General features: G+C 56.2%; 1 protein-coding gene across 1 annotated transcript in view; it reads left to right on the top strand.

The window, feature by feature from the left end:
• Positions 1 to 6,602: 6,602 nt before the first annotated feature.
• Positions 6,603 to 21,759, top strand: part of GGA2 (golgi associated, gamma adaptin ear containing, ARF binding protein 2) — a 31,901-nt gene continuing 16,744 nt past the window's right edge. Inside the window, exons 1-8 of the mRNA XM_062179848.1 lie at positions 6,603 to 6,702; positions 14,626 to 14,710; positions 15,400 to 15,475; positions 16,650 to 16,748; positions 17,884 to 18,007; positions 19,365 to 19,468; positions 20,793 to 20,873; positions 21,320 to 21,457. Coding sequence (XP_062035832.1) covers positions 6,603 to 6,702; positions 14,626 to 14,710; positions 15,400 to 15,475; positions 16,650 to 16,748; positions 17,884 to 18,007; positions 19,365 to 19,468; positions 20,793 to 20,873; positions 21,320 to 21,457 — 807 coding nt within the window. The remainder of the gene's footprint in view (positions 6,703 to 14,625; positions 14,711 to 15,399; positions 15,476 to 16,649; positions 16,749 to 17,883; positions 18,008 to 19,364; positions 19,469 to 20,792; positions 20,874 to 21,319; positions 21,458 to 21,759) is intronic.

The raw sequence follows: 21,759 nt of genomic DNA, 5'->3' as shown, positions 1-21,759 counted from the left end.
ATCTTCCATCAGCTGGTTCACTCCCCAAATGGCTGCAATGGCCAGGGCTGGGCCAGGCCGAAGCCAGGAGCCTGGAGCTTCTTCCAGGTCTCCCACGTGGTGCAGAGGCCCAAGCGCTTGGGCCATCTTCTGCTTTCCCAGGCAGCCTCTGCCTATCAGGGTACCATCTGATGCAAATGACCAATGCTAGATTCAGACCAGCTTAAGCCAACATGACTTACCGCCCCACAAAACCAGAAGTTCAGGGGAAGGCAGGCTGCAGGCTTGGTTAATTACGCGTTCAGCGGTGCCAGCCGGGCCCAGGGTCTTTCCGTTTCTCTGCCCCGCTGGTCCCAGCGCCTGCGGCAGCCTCAGCTTGCCCTGCTCACAGTCAGCCCCCAGAAGCAGTCAGGCCTCTCGGAGCTTCCTCCTTCATGTCTGGTCACGGCGAGGGTGACTTTCTGTGGCTGTTTGCGAAAGCAAGGACACTTCTCAGCACCCCCCCCCCCCCATGCCTGACTTCCCCATTTCGGAGCTGCCCCTGCTGGGGAAGTGAGGGTCCTCACAGAGCCTGGCGTGGGGACTGCGTTTCCCTCAGGTGCATGGCTGAGTGGGGACTCGCGGGCACCTGGACAACGCAAGGGCTCTGAGTGACAGGAGCTGGACAAGGCAGGGGTGTCCGTGACAAGGTTCCAGCTGGGGCAGTTCCTCTGGTGCAGCGGTAAGACGCTGGGAGACCCAGCTGCTGTACGGTAGTGCCTGGGTTCAAGTCCCACCTCCTCTCCTTCCCGTCCAGTTTCCTGTTGTGTGCACCAGGAAAGGTAGCTGGTGATGGCTCAAGGACTGGGGCCCCTGCCACCCACGTGGGAGACCCACATGGTGTTCTGAGCTCCTGGCTTTGGCCTGGCCCAGCCCTGGCTGTTGCAGGCATTTGGGGAAAGAATGACTGGATAGAAGAGCCTGTGTGTGTGTCTGCCTTTCAAATGAAGTGGAAAAAAACCCACTCGTGTCCTGAGAGGTCATCTGGCAGTGATGCTGAAGCAGGATGAAGCCGGGCCAGACCACAGCTGGGAGCATTTGTAGGGGCTGGTTACCAGGTGAGGCAGGGAGCAAAGCCGCGTTTGCTCAGCACAGCCTGGGAGAGCTGAATTAGGGCACTCCAAAAGCCGTTTCCAGCCCGAGCCTCAAGGCCTGAGAACCAGGAGTCGCACGGGCAGCTGAGAGCCTGCCCATCCGAGCTCACACTGTCCGGCAAGCTCATTCAGCCTTCCTCCTGTTGTCCTGTTCTCCCCGGGTCCTCAGGATTGGAGGAGGCCGTCTGCCTTACTCATCCCACCAGTCATCGGGTGCTGATCTCCGGAAGCGCTGCCTAACCAGCTATCTGGGCGTACCATGGCCCAATCAAGTTGACACATAAAAGCCGTTGTCACACTAACAGTGAAGGCAGAACAACATCGTGAATGTATTTAGCAATGCTGACGTCTGCCCTTTAAATGGTTAAGGTGATGGATTTTATTGACTGCAGTAAAAAGAAGAAAAGAAATTAACCAGCAGGGCCTAAGGACTCACCCTTGCCTGTCTTTCCCCCTACGCATCACTGTGTCAGCCACACTCGGCTCGGTGGGGGTGGTCTCCAGCCGCATCAGCCCTCCCTAGGTTCTGGCTCGCTGTGCTGTGTTCCGTCTGCCTTGGTGCACTTGTTCTGTCTGTCTAGGACAGCGTTGTCCGCCCACCCCTCTCCCCCTGCACCTGGTCCCTGTCTCAGCCTTCAGCTCTCAACTCCATTATCACCTCCCCAGGGAGGCCTTTGACTTCCCCCCCAGGAGGCCGCCTTCCTCCCCTTGTTCTTTTCCACAGGGCACAGTTGGCGTGGATCATGTGAGTGGTTGGTTCTACATTTAGTGTCGGATTGTGAAGGCTGTGCCGGGGCCACTCTGCTTAGTGAGAATGCTGCTTTGCATCGTGGAGGAACTTCACATCGTTTGTGGTTCCTATTTTGGTAGGCGAATCACATGATGTGAATGTGAGTCTGACAGCGTTGTCAGTTTAGAAGGCAGCACAGATTGGCCTTGGCGCTGCTGGAGCTCGTTACGGTGCCCTGGGGATTTCCAACTTATCTGTCAGATCCGGACAGAATGCTGGGGTCATGGCCTTTCCTTCCGTGCCAGCGTCCCTTCAGCTTGGCCTCCTGTCACCCATGTCCCAATCCTGACAGCAGTAGGACAGCCCCGCCAACGGGAGGGGACTAGAGAACCCCTCGTGGCTGAGTCCAGCCAATCTGGTCTTCTTTGAGTACCAGATCCTGTTAGGCCGGGGGCTACAGAGGAATAGGACAGGGCCTTAACTGTGGGTGCTCAGTCCATACATGTTTGTTACCCTGATTTATTATTGCTTGATCTTTGTTAAGCCTTCTAAACTAAACGGGGGCAGGTGCTTTGACAGAGGAGCCAAGATGCCACTTGAGACACCTGCATCCCATAGCAGAGTGCCTGGTTGAGAAGACGCACTTCTGGGTCTACCTTCCTGCTAACGTGCCCCCTGGGGGGCAGCAGATGATGGCTCACGTACTTGGTCCCTGCCACCCACGTGGGAGATGTGGATGGAGTTCCTGGCTCCCGGCTTCGGCCTGACCCAAACCTGGCTGTTGTAGGCATTTGCGTAGTGAACCAGTAGATGCAAGATTTCTCACTGTCAGTCTCCGTCTCTCCTTCCAATAAATAAAAATACTTTTTAAAAAATGCACAGAAGCTAAAGCCCTGCCTCAGAAAGATCAGAGTCTTAGCGAGACTGACAGTGACGCGTGGGGAGGTGGTGGTGCGGGGAGCAAGCAGATTGATCGATGGATCTGCATATCCCTGGAGGGGCCATTCAGGGGACACTCCTTGAGCTGGGTTGTTGCTTTTCATTTACATTTCACATCCACAGCAAACAATACTTTACCATAAGCTCCTCCCATGCACTATCTGGGACATACCTATGCTAAAAATACATTCATCTGGGATTCCGATAGTTTTATTTGCTAAATCTGGTGGCCTAACACTGGGTTACTGGACAGATGACGCTAAGAACATTCCAGGCCGAGGGACCACAGTGTGCAAAGGCACGGATAGAGAGAAAGGGACTGAGGGCCGAGTGGCTTCCAGTGGAGGGGCCAGGAGTCCAGCTCTGCCTGCAAGTAGTTCCTGCCTGTTAAGTGCCAGGAGCTCAAGCAGTTAGACACTGTCCTGTCTATGAAAAGCTCAGGGGAGGCGGATACAGACAAAGCAGGAAACGGAAGCAGAGGGCAGTGTGGACAGGCAGAGCTGCGTGAGTGCCTCAGGGGGGACCCAGGAAGGGTGACAGCCGTGCAGAATGAAGCTCTCCCCGGGACAGGCACCGTGCTGGGTGCTCCGGACAAATGCTGTGGGGCCTGGGCTTCGCCATCTCAAGACCTGGTCCCCCTGCCCTCCTGTCTTCTTAATGAATTTCCATTCATCTTTCAGATCTCAGCTTAATCATTTCCTCATCCAGGCTCTCCCTGACCTCCCCCTGGCTGGATCAGGTTCCCCTGCTTGTATGGCTGTCCTTACCCAATGGGTTGCGACCCTGTAAGACGTCGCCCTGCCTCCTCACCCCCCCGCCCATGCTGTGAAAGAGAAATGAGTGTTAAATGAATGTATGAATGACATTTAAACTTTAAACGTTTCTGCTAGGGTCTGTTCGTTTTTGTTTTTTACAAAATTATTTATTTGAAAGAGTTACACACAGAAGGAGAGGCAGAGAAAGAGAGCAAGAGAGAGGTCTTCTATCTGGTTCACTCCCCAGTTGGCCACAACAGCTAGAGCTATGCCGATCAGGAAACAGGAGCATCTTCCGGGCCTCCCACGCAGGTGCAGGGGCCCAAGGACTTGAGCCATCTTCTACTGCTTTCCCAGGCCATAGCAGAGAGCTGGATCAGAAGTGGAGCAGCCGGGACTAGCACTGCAGGTGGCAGCTTTACCCGCTATGCCACAGCACCAGCCCCTCTGCTAGGATATTGATACACACTTCATGTTGCATTATTTCCCTCTGAGTACAAAGCAGAACCCTAAGTAGTGGGCACCATGAGCCCTGTTTGCTGGGCGAGAAGACACACGATGGTTCCATCAGAATCGGGCACCCAGGCACTCGCCAAGCTCTAAGCCACTTCCTCATTGCCCTGCAGCCGTTCAGCCTTCCAGTTGTGGTATCTGGGGAAGCAGCATCGGCATTACCTAGAATTCTAGCAAGACAGATTCGTGGGCCTCCTTCTAGCCCCACTGGGTCAGAAACGGGGGTGAGGGGTGGGCTGCACTTTGCAGGAGACCCTCCAGGTGACTGACCATGCCAGGGTAGGAATCGCTGAGTCAGGTGGCGGGATGTTCACAGTTGGAGGTGCTCAAAATCAACCCGGTCAACCAGGTCAGAGGAGGATGCCGGAGTTGGAGGGGGTAGCGCTCGGCAAGGCGGAGACAGCCCGGGCCCCCTCTCACAAGGACAGCCAGAGTCATTTCCAGGTGTTAGCTGCAATGAGGGGAACCTCCCCCAAGGTTGCCAGGTGTTTAGCATTTGTCAGGAGATGAACACGTGTTGACGATTTCGTTGAACTCCTTAAAGAAGAAACTGCTAAAAACCCAGGGAGAATCTAAAGAGCAGACACATTTACAGATCGGAGAACTGAGATGGATGCGCACTTGGAGGCAAAGCTGGTTTCTCCACAGGAAAAGAGCCGAGTGATGCCAGCACGCTGCTCATTTGCATATCTATAGGCAAGAATAACTCTACTCCTTCCAGTTTTCTGCAGTTTATGGAGGTGCCCTTCCAAAGAGTCAACATCAGGTAGCACAGAGAGCTTTGCCCTGCGAGAAGCATAGTTTCAGGGCCCCAGCACCGTGCGGTTTTTCCCAGCATGGGTAATGGGCCGGACAGATTCTACGACCCCAGGTTCCCGTGCTGTAAGCGCTAATCCCAGTGGGGAGGGGGGGTGTCTGGAGGTGAGGTTTTGCTGGGAATTGGGATCAGGTGAGGTCTGAAGGGGGCCCTCTCAGAAGAAAACGAAGGGATCTGGGGGCTCCCAGCATCCTCCCTACCACCTGGGGGTACGGAAGAAGGTGGGGAGGGTGGGCTCTGCAGCCCGAGAGCCGGCCCCCACCAGAAGCCTCACCTGTGACGCCTTGGTCTTCACTCCCAGCCTCCAGCACTGTAAGGATTTAGTCTGTTGTGTATTTATTTTGTAAAGATGTGTTTATGTATTTGAAAGACAGGGAGGGAGGGATCTTCCTATCCGCTGGTTCACTCAAATGGCTGCAGCAGCTGGGTCTGGGCCAGCCCCAAGCCAGGAGCCAGGAACTCCATCTGGGTCTCCCACATAGGTGGCAGGGGCCCTAGCACTTGAGTCATCTTCCACTGCCTTCCCAGGCATATTAGCAGGAAGCTGGACTCCACCCAGCACTATGAGATGCCCATGTTGCAAGTGCTGGCTTTACGCTTTGCAGCACATAGCCAGCTCCTTGTATGTAATGTGTGTATGTATGTGTTTATTATTAAAGATAGATTATTTTGAAAGAGTAACAGAGAGCTTCACTCAACTCCCCAGATGGTTTACTCAACTCCCCAGACGGCTGCAACGGCCAGGCTCCTTGCCAAAGCCAGGAGCTTCATCCAGGTCTCCCACGTGGGTGCAGGGGCCCAAGCAGTTGGGCCATCTTCTGCTGCTTTCCCAGGCTCATTAGCAGAGCTGGATCAGAAACGGAGCAGCCAGGAGTCGAAATGGTGCCCATGTGGGATGCCGGCACTGCAGGCAGCGGCTTACCTGCTATGGCACAGCGCTGGCTCCTGTAACAGAACATTGTGCATTGTCTATACTGCACACCCTTCCCTGTGCTAGCCTCTCTTTCTTTGAGAAGCCTTGGAACTCTGAAGCTGGTGCCAGTGCAAAACGATTTGTGCCTCTCCACGTGCAAATTAATTCCGTCCCCTGGTGGGTCAGTCCTCATCCAAGCTGGCTGTGTGTCCGTTTGCACGGCGCTTTCAACCTTGCCGTATCCCACATAAACGCATCCTTTGACTTAACTTTTGGAGCGGTGAGTACATCTGCCTGGCTCCCTTGTTTAACGAAAGAATTAGACGAGATATTTAACACGTGTTCATGGCAGGGTTTTTTTTCTTTTTTTTAAATTAACCTTTAACAAATCCCCTAACTTCGCTGGTGTGTCACAGAGAAAGCAGTGGGCAGCTGGATGTGTGATTTTTTTTAGAGAAGAGTAAAACCTTCCTTAAAAGCCTGCTAAAGGAACCCTGCTTATCTGAAATTCAGACCAACTGGCCACCGTGTATTTCACTTAGCCACCGTACTTCCTCAAGGAAGAGCGGGCACGGGCCTTGCCAGGTTAGTCTGCCGGGCCCCGACCTTGTGAGCGGTCTTGCAGCCCCGCGCAGGCTGGCGGTGTCCCCGCTCGGGGCGGCGCGGGGAGGCGGGACCTGTTGGTGGGCGGGGCCAGCCGCGGCCCCGCCCCCGTCACGTGCCGGCCGACGCCTGCCGCGTCGGCAGCTCCGGAGCGCGCAGGAGGCTGTGGCAGCAGCTGGGAGGCAGGGGCAGCGGCGGCCGCAGCTGCGGGGCTGGGCTGATGGCGGCGACGGCGGTGGCGACGGGGACTGGGGCTGCGGCGGGGGCCGAGTCGTCCGGGGGCCCTGCGGGGCCGGCGGCGGCGCTGGAGCTGTGGCTCAGTGAGTAGCCGGCGGCACCGGTCAGCAGCGGCACGTGAGAGGCCTCGCTGCCCGGCGTCCGGGGGGCCTGCCTTCGGCCGGGCTCGGCTGCTGGAGCCGGCGCTAGCGGAGGACCGGCCCCGGGGCCCTGGACGCTGCCGGGGCTGCAGACCCCTGCTGCGCGGGGCGCCCCCGTCGGCTGCAGCCGAGCGCCGGCGGTGAGCTCGCCTCCGTGCCCAGCGCTGTGCCCAAGGCGCTGCAGCCATTGTTAGCCGTCGGCGGCGCTCCGGAGACGGCCTCGATTGTTCGCCGCGTTCGTTGTGCGCGGGGGGCAGTGAGGCCCGAGGGGGCCCAGCCGTGCTGGATACGCAGCCTGCCCTGGACCTGGGAGGTCAACACGGGCCTTGATGCCTGTTGTGTGTATTTATCCGGTCAGGCTTCTGCTGCTGTCTCCCGTAGGCTTTCTGGAGTCCTGGCAGACTGGGGTTCGTGAGTTGTCTCCCGTTTACCGGTGAGGAAGTGAGCCTGGAAAAGCATATAAAGACCACCGCCACCCCCACCCCACCCCACACACCAGCACCACTTTATACTGGGCTGTGAGGCGCTGGGGATATTGGGGCGCGTAGCCCGGGGTCCTGGTTCTACACCAGCAGCACCTGGTTAACGGGAGTGGGGCGAGGGGCCGCTGTGGGAGGAGTGGGTGCATTCCCCTGGGGCCGTCACAGCAGACACAGCCCTTGCAGAGCGAGGCATATGGAAGAGAAGGTGCATCCCGGCTGGGGACAAGACGGGCCGGGGCTGGTGGGCCTGAGTGGTGGAAAGCCACTGTGTGTGTTCTGCCCGGGTGTGTTGAGGGCTGCCGGGCGGCAGCCGTGCGCTGGAGAAACTGATCCAGCGAGCTCATTAGCGGCTGCAGCCTGCAGCCCAGTGGAGCTGGTTAGGCGGGGCTGGACTTGGGGCCGAGAGGAGATTAAACACTCTCGGGGTAATGTTCAGAGGGCCAGAGTGGGGACGAGGTAGTGGGAATGGTTCTCCCAGACACAATCAGCAGCTCCAGAATGGAGGCCCGAGACCAGGAGGCAGCTAGGGTGGATCCCAGGGTTCGGGGTCAGGTAACTGATTGTTGGAGAAGTCTCACCTGGGAGGAGGAGCCGGCTTAGGAGAAAGACTGCGGTTTGGAGTGCTTGCCGCACCAAGGCAGAGATGTCTAGGGCAGCAGAGTGGTCCAAAGAGAGGGTGCGTTTTGCAAATCTTCAGTTTGCTGGCCCGGGAGGCTTTGTGGATTTTTTTTTTTTTTTAAGATTTATTAAGATTATTAAGGCAGAGAGAGATGTTCCATCTGCTAGTTTACTCCCCAGATATCAACAATAGCAGCGACTTGTCTGGGCTGAAGCCACAAGCCAGGTGTCCCATACAGTATAGCAGGAAGCTGGATCGGAAGCAGAGAAGCCAGGACTACGAGCCCCGCTGCACTGTGGGATGTGGGCATCCCGCGTGGCAGCTTAACCTGCTACACCCCTGCGCTGGCCCCAAAGAGCAGCGGCTTGGAGATGGAGGCTGGCAATCCCACCCCACTATTTAAGAAACAGAAGAGAAAAGGGGCTGGCGTTGTGGCAGAGTGGATTAAGCCACTGCTTGCAACTCTGGCATCCTATATCAGAGCATGGGTTCAAATCCCAGCTGCTCCACTTCTGATCCACGGCTGCTGGTGTGCCTGGGAAAGCAGCAGAAGATAGCCCAAGTCCTTAGGTCCTTACCACCCACGTAAGAGACCCCGGTGGAGTCCTTGGCTCCCGACCCAGCCCTGACTGTCTGCAGCCGTTTAGGGAGCAAACCAGCAGATGGAAGATCCGTGTCCCTCCCTCTCCTTCTGTTCACTCTGCCTTCAAGTCTTGAAGAGAATGGGTAGGGAGAAACCTGGGGAGCCGGGAGCCGCAGATGGGGGTTACGGTTGGTACTTTCGCTGCTGGAAGGTGGAGTGGAAAGGGAAGGGGTGGCTTTGTGCTCGGTAGCTAGGTTATGGATGAGATCTCCCTGAGTTTCATGGAGGCAGTCAGTGGAGGAGGCTGTGTCTATGAGGCAGGGGTGCACCAGAACTCAGGCTGCGTAAAATAGTTAAGTCGTGGCTGATCGGGAGGGAGCAGTGCCTGGACTGAGGCTGCCTAAGCAGTGGGATTTTTGAGCTTCTTGGGGGCAGTAGCCCACAGTCGCTAGCTGGACCCTGCAGGCGTCCGAGGAAGGCTAAAATCTGCATATTGATGTGAAATCTTTGAACATTGTCTTTATTTATTTTTTATGTGAAAGGGGAGCGGGTGGTGGTGGGAGGTTGGGAGTGAAGGAGTTTGAAAGGACAAAGCAACACAGAGTCTGTGTGCCTGCTCCTGTTCCTTTGGGGACCCCCTGGCCCCAGCTCTCGCTCCGGTGCCGGTTTCCCTCCGCAGAAGGTACTGCCAGAGCAGGAAGGGGTGTCTGGGCCTCCCAAGGAGGAAGGGCAGCTTTCACTTCTGAGCCTTGGGGGGAAGGAGATCAAGATGGCTGCACACGGAGGGAAGTGTGTCAGTGCCACAGCTGCAGCCGCGGGAGTGTTGGGGGCCAAGGCAGAATCCGGAGAGAAACGAGAGAGCCCCCGTGGGCATTTCCCCACCTCTACACGGGGCCCTGCTGATCGCGTGTTGCGCAGTAGTCCTGTGTAGTCCTGTGCGCTTCCCAGCCGCCCTCGCTTCGACCTGCTGGATCCCAGTAACGCATCTCCCCTTCCCTGTTTTCCCTGGCCGGGTTTCCTGGGGAAGGGGGTGGAGCCTGGTCCCCTCTCCCTCTCTCCCTACCCTCCCCCAGTCCTCCATTCCTCCCAGGCGCTGAGTCAGGACTCAAGGTGTCGAGTGGACACCAGAAGCATGAAGTGTAGCCCGTGTGGCTCGGTCATTTTTTTTCTTGTTTTTCTTCTGGGAGTAGGCCCGGAGAAGGTGAACCGTGCTCTAAACCGACTCGTGTTGGGAGGGGGGGAGACCGCAGTCAGACAAAGGCCACTTTTGACACTGATATGGCCAGAACCGCTGTGCAGTTGAAGGCAGATGCTCCAGGGGTCCAGGCTGGGGCCTGAGCACTGGCCAAGCAAGATGAGAACAGAAACCCTTGGGGTGATGGAGGATCAAAGGCAGGAACACGTGCAACACTCTCGAAATAGCGCCCCATGGTGGCAAGCCGTGAGAGCCAGGCTGTGTTGGCTGTCACTGTCATCTCTGGCCTTCAGCTGTAAGGGGCTGAGCACTCACTCGTCCTGCCTTACCCCAAACACCCAGAGAAGGAAAGAGGCAAAGACCCAGGCTGGGGGTAGGCTCAGCCAGGAGCCCACAGTCACCAGGGTTCGTGTCCTTCCTTGAGTTTTCTCCCCTTTGCTGTGTCCCTGCTGTGCTCCCAACAGAATTAACTGATTTTTCCCCTTGATTGCAAAAGTGGTGGCTTTCCTGCCTGGTGGGCCAGCTTGGGCCACGTGACCATCTTGGAAGTTAGAGGACCAGGAGGAGGAAATACGACGATGCAGAGACCTGGGGTGGGCTGGGGAGTGAGAGCAGACCCACCTGAGCCTTGGGCCCGAAATCGAGGAGGGGTTGTTCCCCAGAGGAACACGGGGGAGCTGTTAGCAGACACTTGTGCCTTAAAAATGTGAACAGTGGGGCTGGCGCTATGGCGTAGGGGGTTAAGCCATCACCTGTGATCCCGGCTTCCCATGTGGGCACTGGTTCATTGCCGGCTGCTCTACTCTCCATCCACCTCCCTGGGAAAGCAGCCTGGGAAAGCAGCAAAAGATGGCCCGTGTGCTTGGGCCCCTGCCACCAATGTGGGAGACCCGGAAGAAGCTCCTGGCTTCAGCCTGGCCCAGCCCTGGCCGTTGCAGCATTTGGGGAGTGAAGCAGCAGGTGGAAGATCTCTTTCTCCTTCTTTATAACTCTCCTGCTCAAATAAATCTTTAAAAAATAAAAAATACAAACAGTGGCTTCCATGCTTTCCCCACTCCCCCACCCCCTATCTAGTGGATTTTGGTCCTTGTTCTGTGTGACTGCAGGCCGCTGCCTTACCTGTCCTGCCGTGTGGAGGAACTGGAGTTAGCCAGCTCCCTGCTGGTGGGAAGCTTGGATGTCTCCAATCTCTGTTCTTAATCCCAGCACTCGGTCCTCTTGGTCTCTGGATCTCGACTCCAGCTTTTGGTAGTGCTGCCAGGAGGAAGCTTAGTAGAAAGTCCAGTGCCCAGTGAATTAATTCATTCCTTCCTCCCTCCCTTTCTCCCTTCCCCCTTCCTCCCTTCCCCCCTTCCCCCCTTCATTCTTCCCTCCCTCCATCCTCTCTCCCTCCCTCCCTCCTGTCTTCCCGCAGCCCCACTTTCTCGCCTCCCATGAGGCTCTGGGGAGGTCTGGCTTGCAGTCTATTTATAATCCGGATTTCTTGTGGGCTGATCTCTTTCTCCTCTTTCTTGGAGCCCAGCCTAGGATACTCCCGGGGGGATCCTAGGGTAGGGGGGTTTCTGTGCACTTGGGGAAGCACTCCCCATGCGGTGCCTATTGCCGAGGGCCTGCATCCTGTGTCTCGGGGCGACTGCTTCCCCGTAGCCGTGGGGCTCCTAGTGCTGGAGCCGGGACCCTGGTGGGTGTCAGCTGGTGTGAGACAATTGGGCTTCTGAATTAGTCTGCCTTGGATGAACATGTCGCGCACGGCCAGAGGTCTCAGCTGTTGTCTTAATCCTCTGACCCTTGTCGTCAGCTCCACATGAGTCGTCCACACATAGCTTTTGTTAAGCAACTACGAAGGGTCTTCAAAAAGTTTGTGGAAAATGGAATTAAGTTTATCTTGGTGCAAGGAAATCTTGAAATCCATGCCTACAAGGGGGTCTGAGTAGTTCATGGAAAATATGTATTTTGAAAACATTATGCATAAATTTCAGAATTTTTTATACCAGAATATACCTTTTTAAAAGATTTTTTACTTATTTGAAAGGCAGAGTTACAGAGAAGGAGAGACAGAGGCAAGAGGTCTTCCATCTGCTGGTTCACTCTTCAGATGGCTGCAATGGCCGGAGCTGGGCCAGGCTAAGAAGCCAAGAGCTTCTTTCAGATCTCCCATGTGGGTGCAGGGGCCCAAGTACTTGAGCCATCTTCCGCTGCTTTCCCAGGCCATTAACGGGGAGCTGGATGGGAAGTGGAACAGCCAGGAGTCGAACTGGTACCCATATGGGATGCCGGCGCTGTGCTGCAAGCTGGGGCTTTAACCCGCTATGTCATAGCGCCGGCCCCCAGTACTTACCTTTTAATTCTATTTTTTCTCATGAGCTTTGCGACGTCCCCATGTGTAGGGCAGTAGTGTGGTACTTGACAGCCCTTTGCTCCGCCCTGGTGCAGAGAAATAATCGCCTTGTCTGGGATGGCCATTTTCAGTGCCCTGAGAGCATGATCATCACAAAACAGATTCTTCTGGCTAGGCCCGTGTGGCTCCTTGCTGCTCCCTGGAGCAGGTTGGTACCAAACGGACCTGGTCAGAGGCAGCTGCTAGTCCCTGGGGCTTGTATTCTTGGAACCTCTCACCATGGTCTGGGATCCAGTGAAATAGCCTCCTCCTGGCAGTGACCATGTATCTGGCCAACTGGCCAAACGCTGCACGGTGAAAGATGGACCGTTCATCTATCCAAAGATAGCTGCACCGGGACCGTAGCATCTAGAGGGGTTCCTGCCTTCAGGGACCTGCGAACTTCCAGACAGGAAAGTAAAACTGGTTCCCTGAGAGGCCCTGTCTTTGTCAAAACATTGCAGACTAAAAGGAAAACAAACAAAACCAAACCCTGCAGGCTGTGGTGGCACCGCAAGGGCAATTGAAACCTCAGGGCCCTGGGGACCAGGCACCCTTGGGACAGACTGTTTGCCTCTGCTGTTTCGTGTTCGCGTGTACAGCTGGGTGGGGTGGGGGGGTAGGGGCAGTCTCTGACACCAACCCCAGTAATGCACAGACCCTTGGCATGGTGCCTGGCCCACAGTAAAGAATCTTCCAGAATGGCAGCTCTTACTGTTAACTTTTGAGCTGTAATCTTCATGACACAAGTTCTAGCAAATAAGAAACTTCACTTGCTCTTTAGAGACCTCCGTGCTGCGTGCCTTGACTGAGGGTTCAGAATGTGACCATGTCCCTTCTCTAAGAGGCTGGTGCCTATTGGTGCTGGTGGCAGGCGTGGGGGGAGAGGGCCGGTTTCTCCCAGGTGAGCTGGGTCCTTACCTGCCCTTCCTTGCCTCTAGATGTGTTGACATGTGAAGGTCAGAATTGAAGTGTCAACCTTGACCTTGCAGTGAACTGGAAGGGAAGCTGGAATGGTGTAGAATGACTTGGGGTGACTGAGATGCAGAATCTAAGACTCGCTGCTTTACATAATTTATTTGGCATAGGTCCACAGACAGTCTGACCTCCAGCCTCTGGGTTCTGACTTTTCAGCTGTATGTTGAATGTATTGGAATACCAAGTGCATTTTCAGCTTAACAATGTTTCTGACTTGCAGTGGGTGTTTTGGGATATAACCCCATCATAAGTCAAAGAGTGAGGTATTTTGCAGCTGTGGGCCAGGTTGTGCCAAATTCCTTTATTTGAAAGATACAGTTACAGAGGGGAAGAAAGAAAGAGACAGCCAGTTCTTCTATCAACTGGTTCATTTCCCAAATGGCTGCAAAGGCCAGGGCTGGGCGAGACCAAAGCCAGGAACTTCATCTGGGTCTCCCATATGGGTGCAGGGGCCCAGAGACTTGGGTCACCTTCCACTGCTTTCCCAGGTGCGTTAGCAGGGAGCTGGATTAGAAGTGGAACAGCTGGGACTGGAACTGGCACCCGTAAGAGATGTGACTTCACCCACAATGTCAAGTTCCATAGGGAATGTATGGGTTCTGTAAGGTGTAATAGACAAACCGTGTGTTAAGATAATAGCAGTAGCTGTTCTTGATTGGTTGCACTACTGTATCGAGGTTTTCAGGCCTTCTCAAACTGCTCGACAGCCTGAGGGGGGCGGGGCCGTTTTACTTACATTTGGGGAAACTGAGGCTTGGCATCCAAGGATGCTGTGACTAATAGGAGGTGGAGCTGGAGAAACCACCTCCCCCCCCCCCCAGAAGGAAGGGAGGATAGCTGTCCCCTTGTGGGGTGGGACAGAAGCAGATCTAGGATGTCTTTATGAGAGGGTGGAGTTTTAGGGACCTGCAGGGTGGGCAGGGTCTCAGCCATGCAGCAGGGAAGAGCCCAGGAGGAGTGAGAGGCTCCTGGGAATGGATCACCCGACCTCCTCGCTCCACTTGGAACTGAGTCAGTGGGGGCAGAGCAGGCAGTTGCGTGTCCTTTGAGCCCTGATGTTGTCACACGTGACTTCCTCATGACGGCAGTGTGAGAAGTCTGGAGAGGCCTGTGCTCCCGGGTGACCAGAAGGGAGGGGGCGGGGCGGTCTCCCCAGGGAGCTGGAGGAAGTAGAGTGGAAGTCTGGGCAAGAGGAATGACGTGAGAACCTCTAACCCTTGTGTTTCCAGAGCAGGGGCTGGGTGGCCTAGGCCAGGCCGGGCTTCATGGGGGACCTCGGAGTTTTCTGAGAGGCCAGGACAAAGACGGTCTTCCCGTCACACAGCAGAGAACCTTCCAGCTGGTCTCAGCCTCCCAGTGGCCCCCCGCCGCCAGGATGGGGGCGTCCTAACCTGGGACGTGAGGAAGGCAGGCCAACCCCTGCGTTCTCAGGGCGATAGCTTGTTAACGGATTCGTTCAGCCAGCAGGCATGGCTGGTGCCGACACCGTGCCTGGCAGGGGTGGGCGGCCCAGGCCCGGTCCCCTGCCCCCTGCAGCTGCTCCTCTGTGACAGGAGTGCGCGGTGATGGGGAGGGATGTGTGTGTCTTTGTATCGTACTTTCTCTGTAGCTGTGTTTTTCTTTTCTTGACAGACAAAGCCACAGACCCAAGCGTGTCAGAACAGGATTGGTCGGCCATCCAGAACTTCTGTGAGCAGGTCAACACCGACCCCAATGGGTAAGGTGGAGCCTCCCACGTCCCTGGTTTGGGGGCGTCCCAGGCAGGTGCAGGCCTTTGTCTCGGGGCTGTGCTAGGCTGGGACTTTTTCCCCGTTTCCCCCACTCTGTGACGTAATAGAAATGGTAGTTTTCCCAAACTGGCAAATTTGTTTTTTTAAGGTGTTCATTTGCAACTGTTAAGTATTTTAAAATATTTTTAAGTAGTGTAACAAAACACTAAGACTGAGGAGGGCTTCGTGTTCCTGCTAGAATGTAGCTTGCTGACATCACTGTGCTGGCCATAAATTTAAACGTAGTCTCATGTGTGCAATACAAAGCAGGGAATGGGCACGGTTTTATTGAGCTGTTTCCTACACATCTGGATAGGAACCAAAGCATCCAGTTACTCATCCAGATGTTTCAGCTCCGAGCTGCTTTGAAGTGAGCCCAGAGCTTGGTCACACTTCCGGTATGGGACCTGGCGCTGCGTGGGGCTGGGCGCTGGGCACATTGTGTCTTGGCCTGGGCGCAAGGGGCCCTGCCAGGGCGGCAGGGGTAGATGGGAGTTGGCCTGGGCTGAGGCTCGTGCATGAGCCCTGCGCAGGGACTCCAGATCCTGGGAGGGAGGCACTTTAATTGCGCGTCCTTGGCTAGACAGCTGGGTTTGTTCCTCCTGGCCAAAGTCCAGGTCTTCCTGTCTCCCCTCAGGCCGACACACGCGCCCTGGCTGCTGGCCCACAAGATCCAGTCTCCGCAAGAGCGGGAAGCACTCTCTGCCTTAACGGTGAGTTTGGCTTGCCCTGTCCTGATGCTGGAGAGAGCTCTGCGAGGGACTTTGTGCGCGCCCTGCTCCTGCCAAGGGTTCACCCTCAGGGGACTTGAACAGCAGGCTGGAGGACGTGCTGGGCCCGGCTTTTTTTCTTTGTCTAATTTGTTTGTTTGAAAGGCAGAGTGGCAGAAGAGGAGAGACAGAGAGGTTCTCTTTCCACCGGCTCACTCCCCAAATGGCCACACTGGCTGTGACTGAACCAGGCTGAAGCCAGGAGGCTGAAACTCCATCCGGGTCTCCCCCGTGGGTGGCAGTGGCAGTGGCATAAGCCCTGGGGCCATCTTCTTCTGGTTTCCCAGGTGCATTAGCGGGGAGCTGGATCAGAAGCAGAGCAGCCAGGACTCAAGCTGCCGCTCTGATATGGGGTACTGGCATTGCCAGCGGCAGCTCAACCCACCATGCCACAGTGCTGACCCCAGGAAGGGTTTGCTTCTATTTGCCCCTTTTAGACCGACACTGACAAGTTCAAGTACCCAAAGGTCCGGACTAGTGACACAGATGGGTGAAACCATTGAGTGTGGACCACACAGCAGGGAGTCTAGGTGGAGGTCTGTGCCCAGGAGCAGCCCGCGGCTGCCAGGCCCGAGATTGGACCTAGAGATGCTAGAACTTCCTGTGTGTGTGTGTGTGTGTTTCTCCCAAGAGAAACTGAAATCAGATTTTTATGTGAAGTCTCTGGATATTTAAGGTTGATCCCAACTTTGACAGCTTAGAAACCACAGTGCAGGCCAGGGGAAACAGGCAGGCTTCACTGGCCTCATGGGTGCCAGTGAGTGAGCCGGCTGGCAGGGCTGTTTTGGGCACTGGGTACCAGGCTTCTGCCTCTGGGGAGGGGCTGGTTCTTGGACCAATTTCACCTGCCCTCAGGGTCTCTTTCCAAGAGACCTGCACAGCTCCTCCCCCGCCCCCCTGCCATTTCCAGGGCACTCACCTGGCAGTTACAGCCAGATTGAATGGGTACTGTCTTTCCTGGTCAGAAAGCGACCCCTTCCTCTGACGCGTGCTCGTCCTCGTAGGCCTGAGGAAGGGCTAGCCGTGGGCCAGTGGCGTCGGCAGCAAAGGCTCATTACCTTGGAGTTGAGCCCGAGCCACTGGCCCTCCTCCCCTCACGGGGCCCTGTGTCGTACAGGTACTGGAGATGTGCATGAACCACTGCGGAGAGAAGTTCCACAACGAGGTGGCCAAGTTCCGCTTCCTGAATGAGCTGATCAAGGTGTTGTCCCCAAAGGTGAGGAGCTGGGTGTGTCCCCGCCTACCGTGCCACACTCGTGCCCAGCCTTCCAACTCCCATCGCCTTTCTCGGACCAGGGGCAGATCTGCGCATGGACAGAACCTGCCCACCTGTCTGTAGCTCCTGGGAGGAGGTCTGGCAGGTGACAGTGCTTTCCTCCCTGAAACGGGTGGTGACCCCTGCCCCTCCATTGCTAGTGTGGAAGCCTTGGGGCTGGGTGTCAGTCGGGAGGGGAGGGACTTGAGCTTAGAGGCACAGGTTTCCTGGTACAAACCTGCTGCGAGACCCCGGATGTGACTGGAAATGCCGTACCTGCCTGAGCTTTGCACTGTCCTGGCTCTGCATCGCGTGACCAGCATCGATTGAGCCAGCCATTGTTGCATCCCAGCAACAGTTCTGCCGCCTCCTGTGCCACCACAGATTCAGGGTTCCCGTGAGCCCTCCTCCTGGGGTGTCTCAGCACACAGGGAAGCCCTCTGCTTTCTCTGATTGGAAAGGATGCAATTGGCAGCAACACAAGAGGCACGGTCTTTGTGCTGGGGGAAGCTCCTGGTGGTGTAGATGAGACTTTGACCTAGGCCCATAGATGGTTGGCTTTATTTTGGAAACAAAAGGATTTTTTGTTTGTTTTGTTTTGTTTTGTTTTCTCTTTTGATAAATGAGAGGCAGAGAGAGAAAATACATTCTCATCCACTGACTCATTGCCTAGATGCCTGGAGTAGCCAGGAGCCAGGAACTCGGTCCAGGTCTCGCACATGGGGACAGGACCCAACTACCTGAGCCATCACCTGCTGCCTCCCAGAGTCTGTATTAGCAGGAAGCCTGGAGTCGGGAGCCATGGCTGAGAATGAGACCCAAGGTGCTCTGATGTGGGACTTGGGGGGTGAGTGTCTTAATCGGCATCTTAATAACCACGCTGAACATGCACCCCTCTCCCGGGCTTTAATTAGAACAGTCCTAGAGATTGATTCCTCGAAAGCCAGGAAGGGTTCGGACAGAGTGCCGTGCGATCTGCCTCTAGTTAGACCTGGAGTCCCAACCAGCCTTGGGCGGCTCAGACAGCCCAGACATGGAAGTGTCAGCTGAATGGTTTCTGAAGTCCCTTCCACCTGTCGTTTCCTTTTCTTTTCAGTACCTCGGGTCCTGGGCCACAGAAAAGGTTAAAGGAAGAGTCATCGAAATACTCTTCAGTTGGACAGTCTGGTTTCCAGAAGATATCAAGATCCGAGATGCTTACCAGATGCTCAAGAAGCAAGGTCTGACTCTGGTGTTTGTGTTTCCTCTTGGCGCCATGCCCTTTCTTCTTGCTTTCACGTGCCTTGTAATTTTTTGTCGAAAGCTAGACATCGTGTGCGGGACAGAGCCTGAGGGAGGAAGTCTTTGTCCCTGCCAGGGAGCAGACTGCCTTCTGGCAGGCAGGGGTTGAGCTGAGCTGGAGAATTTGTTGTTTCTGTAGCTGCCCTCGCTCTACCAGATCTGATTCCAGTAGGGTTAGTTTGCGTGGAGGTCGGGGGTTGATTTCCTTGAGTGTGCTTCTAAGTATCTGCTCCCCTCTGGGCTGCGTGTCTTCCCTCTGCTCTGCTCCCTGAATGGGGTCTTTCTGTATGCTGTTGACTCTCAGCACCAGAGCCTGCCTCGGTCTTAGGTGGCACTGTTTCTGTAGGTTTTGGCTGGATGCATCTGTGATCCTGCCCCACCCGGGGCTAGGCCTGGCCCCAGGACGTGATCCCTGCCCCTTCTTAGGGCATTTCCTCCAGCTGCAGCGGGTTCCTACCAGTGCTGTAAGGGCTGCAGGGTTTCTAACACCTTTGTTCTGTGGAGAGAGAGAGGCAGGCAGGGAGGGATGGGTGGATTTAGCGGGGCTTCAGGCCTGTTTGTTTGCTCTCTGAGCCCCTGGCAAGGCTGGTGGGGAAGCGCTTGCTTCCTTTGCATTGTTTTCTCTGTAGGTCATGCTGGACTGTAGGGCGTTTCTAGACAGTCCTAGCTGAGTTATTCTATGGCTATCGGTGCTTGCCCGCCCCTGGAGGCGCTGTCCTTTTCCTTAGATTTAGGAGAGTGGGTTGTTGTCCTGCGATCTTGGCTTCCTGGTGGACTCAGGGAAGTCGTGAGTTCGCAGGTGGTCCAGCGTTGTGCTGTTACCACAGTGGGGGTGGTGCCTTTACCTGCCTTGCGCACCCTGTCCGGAAGCTGGGAGTCTGCATTTTTTTTACCTTGGGCTCTTCAGAAGCAGGACCCAGGCTCGGGGTGGGCTGTTTTCTCCTGCCACACGCACTCACTTAACAGTAGGTGCATGGTTAGGGATTCCACAGTAATTCCCGGGGCCTGCGAGGTTATGGAGCTGCACAGAGGGATCTGTGCTCGTGTAACACATGGTCCACGGGCTGCAGGACACAGGTCTGGCTCTGCTGCCCCTGACTTTGTGGCAGTTTCTTGGGTCTCCTGAGAGATGATGCCAAGCCTGAGTCCTGCCATGCGCACTGCCTTCTACCAATGCCAACAGCGCTTTCCCAGGGGGTTATCGGGAACCAGGGCTTTCTGGACTTGTCCTGGGTCCTGCTGAAGGCACTGGGTGCCCATGTCAGTAACTTAACTTTGTGAATTACATGTTTTTAGGGATCATCAAGCAAGACCCCAAACTGCCAGTGGATAAAATCTTACCCCCACCTTCGCCTTGGCCCAAGAGCTCCATCTTCGACAATGATGAAGAGAAGTCGAAGGTGAGGACTCCATTCTGGTGGCAGTGGCCAACATGGAGGCTGATCAGAGACCCCGTCTCTTGGGGGCTCTCCCCCAGAGTGGCCTCCAGTCCCTGAACCCAAGTATTGGGAATGTGTGGGGAGGTGGGCTGAGTTCTGCGTAGACGGGCCAGCTGCTGCTGTGCTTTGTGTCCTCCTTGTCTGTGCGAGGGCTCTGGGAGAGGAGTTCCCGATGACAACCATGGGGGAATGGCTGGTTGTCTGTGACCCTGGGGGGAGCAGTGGAGAGGAAAGAACTGGTTGTATGTGGGCTCAGTTCTCTCCAAGGGCCGTTGCCCTTCCACTGTGGCCTCCTGGAATTGCTGGTTTGCAGACATCAGTGAGGAGAGGGAAGGGAGAAAGACGGTTGAGAATTAGGCTGAGGGGCTGGTGTTGTACCACTTGTGACATCTGCATCCAATGTCAGGATGCCGGTTCAAGTCCTGGCCATTTCCCTTCAGATCGGCTTCTTGTTAATGCACAAAAGGGAGAAAGGAAGCCCAGGCCAAGCCAGGGGATAACTGGATAGCGCCTGTGGGCAGGAGATGGCTTCGGCACTGGTGCTGGGGGTTTTTCATCATCGCCACTTGTGTTGGTCACGAGGTATGGTGGCACCTGGAAAGCTCCGTGCACGCATGTGTCTGGTACACGCTGCCTTCCAGCCGCAGCCTTTCCTGCACCTGCTCTTGGTGACCACCAGGTCGCTGTGGGCAGGGCCAGCAAGGCTGGTGCGGGGCCTGGCTGCCTGTCGCACTGCTCCTCTCCTGCTTGTGCCCTCACATCTGCAAAGCGTAGCAGAAGCTAGGAAGGAGACGTGGTGTTGGAATCCTGTGTCCTGGGGCTCAGTGTCCCCTGTGTCTGCCATCCCTCCAAAATCAGATTTGTCCTTCATGCCAGGCATCCTGCCAGGACCTGGGGACAGAGTGACAAGTGAGGTCTGTCACATCATAGAGCATGTGGTCCATGGCAGCCTCGACCCTCTCCATCTTCTGGGCCAGACAAGTCTGGTGGGCTGCTCCAGTGATCCTGCCATCTTCCCACCAGACGTCAGTAGCACTCACTCCCTGGTTGATGGCTAAAGCTGTTCCCAGATGCCGCCAGGTGCCCCCAAGGAGATATATATAATCCTGCCACCCCCTTCCCCATTGAGAACCACTCGCCCACATCGTAGCATCACTGTGCCCGTCTGCTAAGACCACACGTGCCACGTGTGGGCTGTCACTGTGCGCGCTAGTTGTGTAAAGTCTGTGGCTGCCTGGACAGGAGGGACTCGGCTCCACCTGCTCTTCCTGTGCACTCTCCTCAGCTCCTGACCAGGCTTCTGAAGAGCAACCACCCCGAGGACCTGCAGGCTGCCAACCGGCTCATCAAGAACCTGGTCAAGGAGGTGGGCGTCTTCCCCTGGGGTCTAGAGGGCCACGTGGCACGTGGGACGTGGCAGGGGCTGAAGGATGGTGTTTGTGGGGGAACATGTGGATGACCCGTTGGCTGGGAGAAGTGCTGGGCCACCTGTGGGCTTCCAAGGGTCCTAAGGCAGGGGTGGGCTACCGTCCCTCCCAGCCACTTCTGTCCGTGGTGCCCAGGACAGGTACTGGTGTGGACAGAGGCCGGGGTTGGGAGTCTGCCTCAGAGGCATTGAGGCTGGTAGCGCCAAGAGGCCACCAGGCCCCTGTTCTCTGCCTGAGGGATTCTGAACTGGGGGTGGTTCCTTCGCCGACCGCGTGAGCACCTCCACTCACTTAGGTCTGGTGACTTCCCCTCACCCCGATCCTGCCCAGACTCCACCCAGGGCTTCTGCTCCCTCACGTCCATCTCCCCCCTCTCTCCCAAAAGGAGCAGGAGAAATCGGAGAAGGTGTCGCGGAGAGTGAGCGCGGTGGAGGAGGTGCGAAGCCACGTGAAGGTGCTGCAGGAGATGCTGAGCGTGTACCGCAGGCCGGGGCAGGCCCCGCCCGACCACGAAGCCCTGCAGGTAACCTCGCCGGGGACGCCCCCGGGACGCTCCCGGCACCCTCGGGAGAGTAAAGGAGCCTGTCGTCCCCGTCACTTGCTTGCATCTCCTTGCTGTCCCTTCCCCTGCTCGCCCGCCCCCACGCAGCCACTGTTTGTTTTCTGTTCTGATTGCTCCTGTAGACACGGCATGGTCCAGCGTGTACCCCATCTTTCTTTTGTCTGGCTTCTCTCTCTCTCATCACGTGACATCCGTTCCCATCGTCCTGTGTACCAATAGTTACCTGCACGAACTCGCCTGCTGGTGAACATTTGAGTTGGCTG

Source organism: Lepus europaeus, chromosome 21, assembly GCF_033115175.1.
Source record: "Lepus europaeus isolate LE1 chromosome 21, mLepTim1.pri, whole genome shotgun sequence".
NCBI classification, from domain to species: domain Eukaryota; kingdom Metazoa; phylum Chordata; class Mammalia; order Lagomorpha; family Leporidae; genus Lepus; species Lepus europaeus.
This window is presented reverse-complemented; position numbering and strand designations above follow the sequence as displayed.